Genomic DNA, 16,834 nt, shown 5'->3' on the forward strand with positions numbered 1-16,834 from the left:
TTAAAAATGGTTAAAAAATATGTTCAAGAGGGTTTTTGTTTCTGAAGTGCAGTGATTAAATGTTGGTGCTACGTAAATAAATTTCCCATCTGTATATATGCACATCCTTTTTTTTTTTCTCTTAGGGTTTAAAAGACAAATTAGCCATTAAAGGTTATATAGATTTTCTTTAGGCAACAAAAACGTTGGCATGAACACAGGTACGGCTGAACACATAGGTTCAAATAAATATCATTTAAAAAAATCTTCAAGGTTTTTTATGATAGTTATATTGCATAAAAAAACAAAAGGGGTTGTTTAGTAAAGCTTAGCTTGAGATATCTGCAGCAGGGCCTATAGGAATAAAATGGGCCCTGCTGCAGATAACTCAAGATAAGCTTTAGTAAACAGGGTGTTTTGATAAAGTTCTCCTTTTAAATCACAGACCTCAACTGCAAAGAATACTCAGACCATACTCTCCACTTCTTTTATTTACATATGAATTGTTGCTAGTGGTTTTAAATGAAGGCTAAATCCCTTCAATTTACAAATTTTATGTACACGTTTATAACTTCAAAAGTAAGAAATCTGTACAATAGAACGCAGAATATGGAACAAATAACCTAAACAAAAAATACATAAAACATGTGTTAACTTGCAAATTTTACACTGTTAAATGAATAGTGTTTAAGTGTAGTTTTCAACTGTAAAGGAATGCTAAATTTAACAGGTAAGATCTGTGTGACAAAACAGTACATAATGTAAATACTTCTACAGTTTGAGAACTGGAAACTCCCTCCCAAGTTAAAAAGTATGCAGTGATAGCTTTTACTTTCTTATTTTCACATAAAAAGACCAATTACAAAATCACTAGTAAGCAATTAATTTATATTAAATATTATTAAAACTGGACTCTGATTAGGCAGGGCAAACATCAACTACTCGTACCCACCATTACGAATTTTTTTGAAGACAAAAGTTGTGCTTTATCACAACACGGATGATGATTCCTATTAGGATCAAAAAGTCAACTGACTTAGGGAAATAAAGTAGTGCACTACACATTAAATGGATGTAGCTATTATGACAGATTTTGTTTCATCACAGTTTAGGACACAACAGTGTTCATTGTAGAAGAGATTTGAGGAACAGTGGGGTAGGTTCTTGCCTGTATAAAATAGTTAAAGTCCTCTAGCTGTGATGCTAAGACATGAACTTTTCATATTGCACATTAGAGAACACATTTCTAGAAACCATTCTATAGTTATGGTTCTGTCTTTTCAATCACCCAGTTTACTGAATTCTCTAAGAGGTGACCAAAACAGTAGTTGAGTAGATAACATTGGTATTAAGCTACAGATGCAAGTTTTCAGGATTTCTAAAGTTCCTTCAATAGCTAATACCTTAACAGTCCCCCAAAATTTGCATCTTCACAAATCTGTTAACCAAATAACAGCATTACCTCTAGCCAACTACTTTGTTGATTCTTTAAGACTTTAATTTGGGGTAGGCTAAAATATTTGCTCTCTACTTTCTGAAGTATATTGACAGCAAAAGCATTTTAACATTGAAGAGCAGTTAATAAGGAGAGAGAAGTTTTGCTTCCTCCAGGTCATTAGTATAGCTAGTGTTATAAGTATTATCAAGAAGAAAATGCCCATTTTTTAAAAATTGTAATTAAATGCTGAAAAAAATACTTATCTGGCAGCAACAACAGTTTATGGAATGGCTTTGGGGCTCCCTTTTACTAAAGGGTGGCGTGCGGAAATAGGCTTGCCAATCTGGAAGTATCGCTGGGCTACTGTGGCAGCCCAGCAGTAATTCCGCCCCCAGCAAGTGCCATTTCTGGCATTATGGAAATTTAATTCCGTACTTTTACCGCCAAGTTAGTTCAGGAGCCCTTATCGCTACCTCAATGGGTGACGATAAGTGCTCCTCCCCCCCCCCAAAATGCCTGTGTGGCAAGTGCGATCTTACCGTATGGCCATTTCTTTTTTTGGCCTTTTTACCCGCTGCGGTAAAAGGGGCCTCGGCACACGGTAAAAACACGTGCTGCTGCTAGCACAGGGCCCCTTTTACTGCAGCTTGGTAAAACGGCCCCTATGTGATTTAGATATTTATGGTCCTGTTTCTCAATAAACCTTCCTATAAGAATAACATTCAAATATTTTAGGTTTAGGAACTTATATGCTAGAAACAACTGAATTTATCAGAAAAGCCTCACTACACGGCTGCACTTTGATTTTGAAAGTTATCTGAACAGGGCCAAAGAAAACCCCAACGATCTCTAGTATCAGACTTAAAACTACCTACCTGGCTGCATACTAGGTGAACAGGCTTTTTGACATGTCTAGAAATGTAAATTCACTTAGGCCAGTTCTGGATTTCCTGCTGTTCAATAATTTTCTCTGTGAAATGACCCTACTATAGAAGGCTGATCTTTTAAACCTAAATGCCACAAATGTTTTAGTCAATACGCCTGGTTCCTGAGTAAACTACCACATATCTATCCGTTGAGGAATGAATGTAAATGGCCAAATCAAGGCACATCCAATATCATGCTCCACAGACAAACTTGTTTGGTCCACACATGTTTTTTTTCTGCATCTGCAAGTTCAGTAGCTAATACATGTAACCAGGGTTTGGTTCATGCTGTAGCTAATAAGCCTGATACAACATTTAGCACTTTCACAAAATGCAAAGAAATAAAATCAATTAAAAAATTATTAGAAAGTGCTTTTGTGGTTTTCATAAAAATATTTTACAAACGTTATGTACCAGAAAGGCTGTATTACAAATGTTATTGCATTGAATTGTTTTCTCTTTTAATTATTTAAATACATGTATATAGATATAGATATATATTTATATTATGCAGTGTCAAGTGTTTTTTTTTTCTTTGTTTCAGCTTGGTGTGTGGAAACTGAATTCCTTACAAACATCTTTTTGCTTAATACTGGCATGGGGTAGACATGTCTTCCATGTGTCTCACTGTGTTCAAGGTCACTCTTCCTTTCACAGTTGGATTCTTCTCTAGTGGTTTTCAAGCAGGAAGATACAATAAAGATTCATCTTTGTTATTATAGCCAAGTGGTTCTTCAAATACCAAGGAAGGAAATCAGCTTTTCGGTGCTGGGCTAGGATTTTTGTCCCCTTCTTTGTTATCCTTCATTAGTGATGTAAATACCTATAAGAAAAGAAAAACCCCAGCATCAGATAAAAGGAATGTATTTAATAGTCTTTTTCACCAGTAAGGAGCGTTTGTAGAGCACAAAGGTATTTTACCCTCTTCGTACAAAAATGCTGTTCTGTGATGTTCCATGAGCTGGATCTCAATGTTCCCCAAAAAGGAAAAAAGTAATATTTATTCTGCATACAACTGAAAAAATGCTTGTGGAATAATGCAGAATGGACCAGAGCCAGTAGCCATACTCAAAGAACTTTAGTTTACACTGGGAAATCTTGAAGCACAAACAAGCACTCTTAACTTCTGATCTCTCCAGCATTTTCAGAATATCTGCTCAGCCCTTTTCCACTTGCAAGTAACTTCAGATCTTTTTAATTCAAAAGTTCCACAATCATAAAACAATGGGGCACAATGGTTTCCTGAAACTTCCCTTACATTTCTTCAGAAGTAAAAGACACCAGCATATATATCACCTGAAATATCAATCAATGTATGTTTAAAAAAATAAAGGGATTTCATTTTAGTATGCATAATCATTGCTTACTTGTGCCCATTTCTTGTTGCTATTTTGCATCTGAATAGCTGCGATACAACTAAAAAGCTTTTCTGATGTGATGTCCTCGGGCAGTTTTGTTAGAAACTGTGCTATATGGATGAAGTCCATCTGTAACAAGATATCTTCATATAATCGGAGAATTCCTAATGCTGTTCTAAATAAAAACTCTTCTCCATCCCTACAGAAGACATCCCAGACTCGACAGGCCAGGTCAAGTGGTAGTGACTTGCTATATAGCGTGAATATCCTAGAAACAAAGCAATACGTAAGCACTATGACACTAAATTATTGAACAATAATACATAACCATTAACAATTTTACCTGCTACTTAACAATAAGAGGAGGTTATAGTACAATAAAAATTGAATTATGAAATCATAGATTAAGCAGCAGCTCAAAGTCTTTTACTATGTGCTTTGTGTATAAAAAGAGATGATACACATTTCATGGATAGAAGTGCTGGCGGAAAGAGCAAAACATAGCTGGAAGTGACGTATACACATTCTCATCAGCTACTATGCAGGTTGTAGCGCCCGGAACCAACTGTTGCAACTGTGCCCACCTGTCCCCATCCCTTGCACCCCACTTTCCACCTTCCCTGCCTTGAGGCTAATCTGGTGGAATGAGCTGCACAAAATAAGAGTAACATTGAACTAACAGAAACAGCAATGCATGCAAACCTCTCAGGTATATTCATTGTGGATATCCAGACAACCAGATAATGAGTGTTCCAAGGTAAGAAAACCCTGATTTAACTGGAATAAAAACATATCCATCATCCCTCCCTTCTCCCAGGTATAACTATAGCATTATTGCCAAGAGTTTGTTTTCTCTGCCTATGCGTTTAACCTATGTCCCAAGTAAGGCACAACATCCATTCCTCTGCCCTGTAAAAGTTTTCCCATATTTGCAGCAATATCCTGCTTCCTTTCCCCTCCCCCCCCCCCACATATTCATTCTTCACCCTTCATCCTGCAGCACAAAACAGCCACCAATTTCAAAAGAACTCAGTGGCCTAGTGGTTAGAGTGGTGGACTTTGGTCCTGGGGAACTTGGTTCGATTCCTACTGCAGGCACAGGCAGTTCCTTGTGACTCTGGGCAAGTCACTTAACCCTCCATTGCCCCAGGTGCAAATAAGTACCTGTATATAATATGTAAGCCGCATTGAACCTGCTATGAGTGGGAAAGCGCAGGGTACAAATGTAAGAAAAAATAAAAAAAATATAAAAAAAATACCAATAAATGAATAAAACATTTCAAACAGCAGACAATAAAATCCAATAACTTAAACTTGTAATTCTCAATTCAGCCTCAGGACATACCTAGGCATTCTAATTTTCAAGATATCCACCATAAATATACACAATAAATTTGCATATAAAAAAGGCAACGCATGCAGATTTCCCAGGCATACTCATTGTGGATATCCAGACAACTAGAGAGGTGACTGTCTCGAGGACCTGGCTATGTTTTTAGTCTAATAAAAACATTACCTTCTTCCACTCACCCCCAAACATAGCCACATCCATCCCTCTGCCCTGTGAAATTCTCTCTCATATCTGCAGCAGCATCTGCTCCCTTGACTCTCATTCTTCACTCTTCATTCCATAGCATCTATCTCTTCTCTCCCACAGCAGCATACATCTGTCTATCCTATAAAAATCTCTCCTTTTTGATCTTACTGTCTCTTCTGCTTCCCTCCCCTTGAAAATAAATTCTCTTCCTTTTCTTCCCCAGCAAAATTTCTTGTTTGTCTGCACCCCCTCCCTACCCCAGCATATTTTCTCCTCTTCTCTCAGCTTCAGCTTTCCTTCCCTCTGCCCCTCCCCCCAAACATTTTATCCTCTTTTTACTGCTTTATATTGTACTGTAGATAGAGGAGAACTAAGCGGAGCTATCACAAGTGGCACTGTGTGTGTGTGTGGGTGGGACAAGGATACAGAGTGGTTTGATGACTTCAAAGGGAGGCACCCAGTGGCAAAAACAGTGAAGGTGGGTGGTACAAGGGAGCAGAGCCAAGACAGAGAGTGGCTTGCTGGATTTGGAGGTAGGTGCCCAGAGGTGGAGACAGTGATGATGTGAGGAGCAGCCCACAATCAGCACCCAGAACGTAGTCTAATGCTGTAGAATTGGGGGTGATCTGAGGCTCAGTGCAGAGCATGCCATCTGTGAGTTCATGGAGGAACTGAGTGGCAGAGAAAGCAGTAGCATCCAGAGTAGCATGCTGTCCTCCATTCACATCATTTCTAGGTGATGTGAATGGAGGACAGAGATGCAGTGTGATGATGTCAGAGGCTGGCTGTAGTGTTTGGTGCCCTTTATTGCCAGCATCCTGAGCAGTGCCTCACTTGGGACATAGGTTAAGCACCTAGGCAGAGATAAACTCTTGGCAATAATGCTACAGTTTTGAGTTAAAGTATCCAAGGTCGTCATCTGGTTACGGTTACACTGATTTCTAGCTCAATCCGTTAGGGTTTATGTTTTCAGGCTCAGTATTGTATAGTGAAAGCAGAATATAAAGCTTAGAACACATATTGTATTTGGTGCCATCTGACAATTAAATATCACCAGATAAGAAATATATATTGTACGATATCAATAATAGAAAATGCACTCTGAATTTTATTTTCTTTATGGTAGTGTGAAGTACAAAAATGACGTTACCCAATAAATTGAGAAGGTGTGACCTGAAGTTACAGGAAACCTAAGGTCTCAGCTTGGCACACTGCCTTTTGTCACTTGAGTGCTACTTTAAGGATGAAGAATAACATTACCTGGTTAAAACTGAACAGCCCGACAGCAGGTCTTAAATTTACCACATAACTCCCTACTAGCCCATTCAATATTAACGTTCAGGGGATGATGCTCTCTTCCTCCCTCAGAATATTTTGAAGAATGCTTAACAGTAGAGGCCAACCAAAACGGCTTTTTTCAATTCAGGCCGAAGCCAAAACTGCCCCTAAAACTGTCTGAAAGCTTTCAGCCAAAACCAAACTTATCACGGGTTTTGGCCAAGCCTGTAACTCAACAATCAAGTTTGGTTGTGTGAATATGAACCAGTGAGGCTCACAGGGGATTGTCGGAGCTTGCAGTCTGCATCCCTCTGCTAAACCCACAGTATTCAAGCCAGAATATAATTTAAATAATGAAAGATTGTGTTTTACCTCCAAGCAAAATAGCCTCCACACACATGGGCTGCAGCTAATGAAAACAAACTAAAATCCAGGGTGCTTTTGTGGTGGCTGATTTTGCGCCACACTTGGCGTGACAGCTATCATCATTTTTTATTTTTGTTACATTTGTACCCCGCGCTTTCCCACTCATGGCAGGCTCAATGCGGCAGGTAATGGAGGGTTAAGTGACTTGCCCAGAATCACAAGGAGCTGCCTGTGCCGGGAATCGAACTCAGTTCCTCAGGACCAAAGTCCACCACCCTAACCACTAGGCCACTCCTCCACTGTAACTCATAACTATGAGAGGCTAATTCCTAAGGAGCTTATCTCAAATTTAGACTTAATTTCCTGCTAAAAGTTCACATCAAACGCATTTATTTGGAGGACTCTATTTACTATATAAACTGCAAGATCATAACTGCATTACACATCCTCTCAACACGCCACAAATTTGCACTTCTCACCATAATACTTTTCAATAAATGGTGGCCAGTGTAAGAAGAATGATGTGTAATCTCAGTTCCCAATCACTAACAATACATGTATATTTGTACTTTCACCCTGAAAATCCAAAAAAGTCCAGAGTTAAAACTACGCTTGAGATACAATTACTCCCCCAATATTTAACTTACCACCTCTGTGTCCTTGAGGTGGCCCATTAAATCTTACCAGTCTATCAAGTAGATATCTGGTGTAAGACAATATGACTTGAAGTGAAGAAACAGTTTAGAGAGGTTTTCCTCAAAGAATACTTCAAATGCTGCAAAATATTTCAACATCTGTAGAGAGAAAACATATACACTATAGCAACAGAAATGGTCAATGGGAGACGGCGTTTAGCAATATAATGGTTAAACTCTTTGTAAAATCACATCATTCCATAATTACTATTCCTGAGAACTCACATCTGATGTTCTGTCTACCCTGAACCTAACCCAATTACAAATTACCCCAGCAACCACTGAAAAATGCTGCCATATTTAATCCAGTTGGTCTAACTAACATGTTATGCTACATATAAAAGTCCACTCATTCATAAAAATTCACAAACTAAAAGTTAGTCAAAGAAGTGCAACCAGTAATGCATACAAGAAACAGTTGATACACAAGTACATTCTTCAGAATCAACACAATAGCAAGTTAAATGTTCATATCTGTATGCCTACCATGCCATGGTCCACTCGGAAGAAAGCCAGCTGGCATGGCTTATTCAAGAGATTTGCAAAAGAAATGAATGCATCAGCTTCTTCCAAGTTAAGGATGAGTACTGCAGCAATGAAGGACATTCCTTGAACCTTTCAATGCAACAAAAAACATTATTTAGTAGAGAAATGTCAAAACAGAGTCTATTTACAAATCTGGGTACAAATCTGGAAAGCAATGCTGTTTACTTGTAAAGCAGGTGTTCTCTGAAGACAGCAGTCCACCAGAATCAAGTCATATGACTGTGCTCAGCATATAACAGGCATGAATCTTTCAGCTCTTTAAAATCTTTCTTTGCTCATCCATGGTAGTTCCTGCACTTCTATGGCCCCTCAGTTTGATATATTAGTAAGGCGGGGGGGGGGGGGGGGGGGATGCTGGGTCATGCTGAGAACAGGGTTTGGAAGTAGAACACAGCAGAAGAGATGTTTGGAGGAGACCGGAGAGGCTGCACAATTAATAATTAATGCATTAATTGCAGAGTTAACTGTGATTAACCTACAGCCCTATTTATTAGATTTAAATGAGGAGAGAACTTCTCCAAGGATGAGATAGGTGGATTTGTGTGACTGCTGTCTTCAGAGAAAATCTGTTCTAGGCAAGCAACTTTCCTTTCTCTGAAATCAAGCAGATTCTCTAAATCGTAAAAGTGGGATTCCCTAGCTAAGGCTCATCAACACCAAAAAAAGTGGGGTGGGGGAGGGGGGACAGAAGGGAAGACCAATAAAACAGCCATGCCAGACTTTGCTTGGAAAAAGGTTTTTCTTTTCCCTTCTATTTTGGGCTCTAGGAGTCATAGAATTGGTTCTGCCCCACTGAGAAATTGCTGAGAAGCGACAGTTCAATCTATCATCAATGAAGGAGGATATATCCAGAAGATAATGGAATATGAAGTGTGGCCTAAACTCAACATCACAGCCTACAATGGAGTCAAACTTAGATGAATAACTGACATTAGCATAGCCTTGACATACCCACTAACATTAGACTTCCCTGGATTTAAGAGGACGAGGTGTATCTGCTACCTATTCAGATGTGGTGTCCATTGTTATGACACTTCCATGTCTCTACCTATGGCTTCACTGGATTGGAGGCCAGAAGTGGAAGCGGTGGTATCTTTGGGAAGGTAGCAGGAGAAAAGCAAAGACTACATTTTCTGCGGTTCAGGCTAAGACATCCACTGAGCCAATAAGTAAAGGCATAATCAGACAGCCTCAAAGAGGATCTATAGGCCAGTTCTTAGTCCTGGCAACTTTGGCAGTAAGCCTCCCATAGGACAGCATCATTTGTTTGAACTCCATCATCTTCTCAATAAGACCCGCAACAGTTACATTGGATGTGATATGGGATTCTATAAAGCAACTGGAGAGTGTTGTTGCTAATCATTTTTCTATGAATTACAGTCTACTCCACATAGAAAACAATAGCTCTTTTTCAATTCAAATAATGAAAGACCTTTTTAGACTTTATAGACATAGATTGTGAAAAAATGCTTGAAGGCAACCGATTAATTAAAGTGGAAGTCTGATACGACCTTAGGTTGTATGCAAAGCACTACCCTATTCTAGGACCTGGAAACTCACCGCCTCTACAAGTAAGTCAACATCATGACAATTTAACTGCTAGTCAGTACTTGAACTCACAAGGATCAAGTGGCTCAAAGGGGCTTCATCAGCTTGCTGCTAGCCAACTAACACTGTTGAAGGCTTGATAGGAGGCTTCAACTGAATAAAACCCATATGAATCTTTTTACAAAAATCATGACGGTATTGTGCCTAAACAGCTGAGTATCTTGATGTATACGATATTCTTAATCCTTCATGATCAGGCTTTCAAAGTGATTTTAGCACCAAAGTGTTGTGATCTGGACTGGCCACTGTTGGAAACAGGATGCTGGGCTTGATGGACCTTTGGTCTTTCCCAGTATGGTAATACTTATGTACTTATTGGTTTCACTAATTTCTGAAGCAAGATTGTTGTATGGAGGCCATCAAACTATTATGCAGTTTGATATCTGCATTTGATTTGGTGGATTCTCTTTGTTAATATCCATACTGAATGATATTGGACTTATAGGTAATGTACTAAACTAGTGAGCAGAGCGGTGTACAGACTACAAAACAACTTTTTGAGAAAAAAAGAAAAGGGGAACTCCGTTTTTTACAGGAAAGCGAGACATTCACTCAAAGAGAGGAAAGATAATGAAACTAAAAGAAACTGGGAAGAGGGAGGTGAAAGAACTGGAAGAGAGGGGACAGAGGAAGAAAAGAAATAAAAACAGAAGAGAAGGGGGGAGGGCTGGTGGTCTCTATTTGTCTGTTACCCCAAAGGCCGTTTTAAGTTCTGATTTGAAGTTCTTAAAAGATGAATTGCTACAGAGAGGGAGGGCAAGATTGTTCCAAATATGAGGGGAAAGGAAGACAAATGCACTATATCTAGTGGATTCAAGGCAGGTGAATTTGGGACTTGGGAATACAAGACAGTGATCATTCACAGAACAAAGAACTCTAGCAGGTGAATAAGGGATCGTGAGCATGAAAGATAATCAGGGAAACCTACCCGAAAAGCTTTGAAAGTCAGAGTTGCTACTTTATGAATGATGCACTGTTGGACTGGCAACCAATGGTGTTGTTTCAGCAATGGTGTGGTATGATCATAACGACACGCACTACAGAGCAGACAGATGGCCATATTCTGAAGAGTTTGTAATTTCTTTAGTGTTGCATGTGGTAAACCTGCACAAATGACATTGCAATAGTCAGTCAAGAAGTAAAGAAAGAGAGAATGAGTGTGTGAAATTGATGGAAATTGAAGAGATGACGAATCACTCGTAGTTACCAAAACAACCACGAAACTAACTTTAGACAGATGTGAAATTTGCAGCAAGAAAGTAGGATTTACAGAATGAAAATGAAAGAAACACTATCAATTGTGGTGTACCCTAGGGATCATCATTATCACCAATTCTGTTTAATATTTTAATGAAAACGTCTGGAAAGGGATTGGCTGAAGTAGGAATATGGTCTATAGTTATCTTGATGATTTAACCCTACTTATTCCTCTAACTTCATCTTTAGTAGATAAATCCACTATACGTCAGAAATGTTTCCATACATTTTTTAAATTATTATTAATTTCTTTATTGATTTTCATTTAATACAAAGATACAATCTTTGAATAGATACACCAGTACTTAAATAATATTCTTGAACAACAAAAATTATATTAATATAATAAAGTATTGGTTTTAAAAGTCCACAAATAAGGGAGAAAATCTAGAATTATACCAAAGGAAGTTGGTCTAATAATCTTAGTTCTACCAAAGAAAATCTAGCAGGAGGTTACCCATATCAATTAACCCGCTTATATCTGGTACTCCTCCTTATTACTTTGCATATTAAGAAAATTTCGCACTGTTCTGGTTCAAAGAAAACATCTCTTGTCTTTAAAGAGTAGTAAGTACTTGCAAGAACATCTCAATTGGAAACAAGCATTTATCCCAATAGATTGTTTCATGTCCAGAAACGTCTTCCTCCTCTGTTGCGTCCATCTAGAAATGTCTGGGAAAATTGAAACTTTACTTCCCTTAAATGCAGGATGAATATTCTTGAAATAAAGCCTTAAGGCCTCTTTGTCTTGAAGAAATACAAATGAAACAATTAAGGTTGCTCTAGTTTCAATTTCCTCTTGGGATTGTTCCAAAAGGTCCGTTATGTCCAATGTTTCTAATATATTACCCTGTTGTATTGGATCATTTTGTTGCTTTGATTTAACTTCTAAATAATAAAGTCTCTGTAGAGGTGGTAGAGATTGTTCTGAATACTTATAAATCTCTTTTAGGAATTTGAAAAACATATCTCTTGGAGTAACATATTGATATTGTGGAAAATTTAATATACGAAGATTTAATTTTCTTGACAAATTCTCTAAATTTTCTATTTTCCGATGCAATAATAATCGATCTCCAGAGAATTGGGCTTGCTATTCTTGTATTTTAGTCATATCTGTTTCCAAATTAGTCTGTTTAGTTAAGACACCTTCAATCTTTTCTTTTAAATTTCTTACTTGAGTAGAATTATTTAATGAAACTGATATAAAGGAAACACAAACCTTATGCAAAGATTCAAGAGCAGTCCAGATAGATTCCAACGAGACTTCCTGGGGTCTAACAAGCGGATGAATCACCATGGCGCACAAAGAGCTTTCTTCTTGTAGGCCAGCAGTTTGAATCCTTTCTACTGTTGTCTCCCCCGAAGCCATTCCTGGAAGTCTCTGTTCACCCTCCGCTGCTTCCAAGATGTTTTCAACTGCCGCTTCCACTGACGAGATCTGCTGCCCCTTCGAGCCGGTTTTTGTTCCGGTTTTGTTCCCGTCTGGTTGCGGAGGAGGAGGGGCAGCAGGTCCTAACAGGCTGAGCAAAAAAAATCGCTCTCCTGACCGGGGCTCCTCCTTGCCCCGGTAACGGAAACACCCGCATTCGGGGCCGAAACAAAAAATGTGGAGATTGAAGACTGTCCCGATAAGGGGGTTGTTAGCTTCGGGAGGGGTGGTCCCTGTATGCTTACCCTTCCTTTTCGGCATGCTCATTCCAAGAAAAAGGTATGTTTTTAGAGTTTGTGGAGAGCATTCATCTCACACAACCTGCTTCGTCGCCATCTTGGATTTTCTCCCATATTTTTTAATTAAATAGAAAACAAAATTATTGTGGCCAAGAAGGTGGCAAATTGTTGAATTTGATATGGGCTTATGTATTAGTAGAACTCATTACTCCTTTGAGATCTCTCTAGAACCCTCCCTAACCATGGAACAACAGGTTAATGTTTTGATTTGAAGGAGTTTTTAGAGGCTTGGACTACCACAATGTATTAGGAGTTATTTTTTATTTAATCAATTTAAAATCATTGTACAATCTTACATATTGTTCCACCTAGATTACTGCAATAACGTGTTTGTGGGTTAGTCTCAAAAGTTGCGTTTAAAATTGCAAACACTCCAGAATACAGACACGAAGTTGACATGTGGTACAAGTAAGTCTGATAGAGTTGCATCACTGTTACAAAAATTGCACTGGTTGCCAATCGAGAGCCACATTAAATTCAAACCAAGTAGCTTCATATTCAGAATCACACAGGCACTGTATATTACAAAAAGAATTTTGGGATCATTCACATAACCAAGCAGCTTTAGTCTGGAATAAGAAACAAATCTTTATAATGTTTGCTATATTTTTAAGCATTTGAATGTTTATTATTGAAAAGATTTGTGTATGATTGCTACATTTGTTCTTCCTAGAATGCCTAGTAAAATCTTTTGTAATCCACATCAAACTGTACTGGCCATTTGTGGAATATAAACTATGCACTTGTATTTGAATCTGGTAACTAGAGGCTGTCCAAAATGGAATTTCTTTGTACATTATTATTATTTATTATTATTTATTGCATTTGTATCCCACATTTTCCCACCTCTTTGCAGGCTCAATGTGGCTTACAATACATCATGAATGGTGGAAATATATTAGAAGATACACATTTAGTGTTAAAGAAGGATCTTGGGTAACATGATAATGATAAAAAGTGATAGTAATATAACAAGCAGATTTTGTAAAACAGTTCTGAATATATGTGGAGGAGTAGTGTATGTTCACATCTTCGTGGTATGCCTTATTAAAGAGGTGGGTCTTCAGTAGTTTGCGGAAGTTGGTTAGTTCGTAAATCGTTTTTAACTTGTGTGGCAGTGCGTTCCATAAAGTAGGTAAAGTTTGATGCATGCATTAGTTTGTATTTTAGTCCTTTGCAGTTGGGAAAATGCAGATTAAGGAATGTGCGGGATGATCTTTTAGCATTCCTGGGTGGTAAGTCTATCAGGTCTGACATGTAGGCTGGTGCATCTCCGTGAATTATTTTGTAAACTAGGGAGCATATTTTGAACGTGATGCGTTCTTTAAGTGGGAGCCAGTGTAGCTTTTCTCATAGGATTTAGCACTTTCATATTTTGTTTTACTGAATATGAGTCTAGCTGCAGTGTTCTGGGCTGTCTGAAGTTTCTTGATTATTTGCTCTTTGCAGCCGGCGTAGAGTGCGTTGCAGTAGTCTAGATGACTTGAGCACCATTGATTGTACCAGGTTACGGAAAATATTCCTTGGGAAGAAAGGTCTCTTTTTAATTTCCACATTGAGTGGAACATCTTCTTGGTTGTGTTTTTCGCGTGGTTCTCAAGTGTTAGGTGTCGATCAATGGCAACTCCAAGAATTTTTAGGGTGTCCGAAATTGCAAGGTTCAGATTTGGTGTGTTAATGGTGGTGAATTTGTTCGTGTTATGTTGAGAGGTAAGTATTAGGCATTGGGTTTTTTCTGCATTAAGTTTCAGCTGAAATGCGTCCGCCCATGAATGCATGATATGGATTCATGGGATCATGGTAAGCAGAAACTGCAATGAGATGAACCCCAAGAGAGTTGGCATTGAAGTCAGACTGAAAGATGAAGGTATTCAGGCAGCTTTTACGTGGGGCAACAGAAGGAACTAGGGCCTTCTTTAAAGCCACAAGACTACCTTCTTGACTCCTTTCTAGAAGCATGAAGAATCTGAGACATCTTTGTCAGAGAAACCTAGGGAGTGTATTACATCCCTTTCAAAATTTGGACTGTTGGTGTCAGACTGGATATTGGGGCAGAGCAACAATCCCCACTATAGTGTGATAAGAACTGAGGAAATTCTTAACTTGATTAGCCCCCTAGGATAAATCCCAAAGTAAAAGTCAAATCTATCTTGGCCACAAGGAAATCAGCTTATGTCTTTTACAAACTATGGGCTCCCTTTACAAAGCTGCGCTATCAATTAGCTGCGTGCTGAACGCGAAGAAGCCCATGGGACTAGAATGGGTTTCGCATTCAGCTATTACTTGGTACCGCAGCTTTGTAAAAGGAGCCCTATGACAGCTAAGATGACTGTTGATCTGAAAAGACAGGACTACTCATGCATTTAAAGCCTTACATTGGCCACCTTTTGTTTTGTGCTTTCAAGGTCATTCCAGTCACTTTTACAGAACTCTGAGTTATGGCTCCAGACTAAACTCAGCAGATTGAACTATACAGTATGGACTAGATTCAGTAAATGGCGCCCATATTTGGGCACCAAAGAAAAAAAACATCACTAAGTGTTATTCTATAAATGGTGCTCTGAGTTGGGTGCCATTTATAGAATAGCACTTAGAACTCGGATCTGCGCCTAGTTTTGGGTGTGAGGATTTACATTAAATGAAACCAGGTGCAAATTCCGGCACGCAAGTTGGGTGTGGATCCCCCCCCCCCCCCCCGAATTCTATAACACTGTGCACATTTTAAGGGAACATCTCTGACCTGCCCATGTCCCTCCCATCATTTCACCCCCTTTTCAAATCTGTGTGACTTTAGTAAAATGGGGGAATACCTGAGGAAGGAGATGATGTGCTGGGAGGAAATATGAGAAGTGGAAGGACAGTGGTCCAGGCTGAAAGAAGCTATAAATAGGGCCACGAACCTTTATGTAAGAAAAGTAAATAAAAGCAAGAGAAAAAGGAAACTGATATGGTTCTCCAAACAAGTGGTTGAGAAAATAAAGGCTAAAGAGTTGGCGTTCCAGAAATACACAAAAACTCAAGAAAAGGAACACGAGGAGGAATACAGGATGAAACTGAAAGAAGCCAAGAGAGAGATAAGTCTGGCAAAAGCACAAGCGGAAGAACAAATGGCTAGAAATGTAAGGAGGGATGACAAAAATTTCTTCAAGTATATAAGTGAAAGGAGAATGGCTAAAAAGGGAATTGTGAGACTAAAAGATACTGCGAACTGCTATGTGGATAATGATGAAGAAAAAGCAAATTTGCTAAATAGATACTTTTGTTCTGTTTTCACAGAAGAAAATCCTGGAGAAGGACCGCGATGGACTGCAAAAAGTACAAATGAGATTGAAGTGGATAGAGCACCGTTCACGGAAGAGAGTGTGTATGAACAGATTGAAAAACTAAAGGTGGACAAAGCCATGGGACCGGATGGGATCCACCCCAGGATATTGAGGGAGCTCAGAGAGGTTCTGGCGGGTCCTCTTAAAGATTTGTTTAATATATCCTTGCAGACGGGAGAGGTTTCGAGGGATTGGAGAATGGCGGAGGTGGTCCCTCTTCACAAGAGTGGTGATAGGGAAGAAGCTGGAAACTACAGGCCGGTAAGCCTCACTTCGATTATTGGAAAAGTAATGGAAGCGATGCTGATGGAAAGGATAGTGAATTTCCTGGAAGCCAATAAGTTGCAAGATCCGAGACAACATGGTTTTACCAAAGGGAAATCGTGCCAAACAAATCTCATTGAGTTCTTTGATTGGGTGACAAGAGAATTGAATCAGGGACGAGCTATGGACGTAATCTACTTAGATTTCAGCAAAGCTTTTGACACGGTCCCCCACAGGAGGCTCTTAAATAAACTGGATGGGCTGAAGATAGGACCCGAAGTGGTGAACTGGATTAGGAACTGGTTGACGGACAGAAGCCAGAGGGTGGTGGTGAATGGAATTCGCTCGGAGGAGGGAAAGGTGAGTAGTGGTGTGCCTCAAGGATCGGTGCTGGGACCGATTCTGTTCAATATATTTGTGAGTGACATTGCCGAAGGGTTAGAAGGTAAAGTTTGCCTATTTGCGGATGATACTAAGATCTGTAACAGAGTGACACCCGGGAGGGAGTGGAAAACATGAAAAAGGATC

General features: G+C 39.1%; 1 protein-coding gene across 1 annotated transcript in view; it reads right to left on the bottom strand.

The window, feature by feature from the left end:
* Positions 1–1,997: 1,997 nt before the first annotated feature.
* TBC1D12 (TBC1 domain family member 12) overlaps positions 1,998–16,834 on the bottom strand; it is a 198,777-nt gene continuing 183,940 nt past the window's right edge. The window contains exons 11-14 of the mRNA XM_030203044.1: positions 8,064–8,192; positions 7,567–7,676; positions 3,711–3,969; positions 1,998–3,166 (exon numbers count right to left, since the gene is read on the bottom strand). Of these exons, the coding sequence (XP_030058904.1) occupies positions 3,098–3,166; positions 3,711–3,969; positions 7,567–7,676; positions 8,064–8,192 (567 nt within the window). The 3' untranslated portion in view covers positions 1,998–3,097. The remainder of the gene's footprint in view (positions 3,167–3,710; positions 3,970–7,566; positions 7,677–8,063; positions 8,193–16,834) is intronic.

Source organism: Microcaecilia unicolor, chromosome 5, assembly GCF_901765095.1.
Source record: "Microcaecilia unicolor chromosome 5, aMicUni1.1, whole genome shotgun sequence".
Taxonomy (NCBI): Eukaryota; Metazoa; Chordata; class Amphibia; order Gymnophiona; family Siphonopidae; genus Microcaecilia; species Microcaecilia unicolor.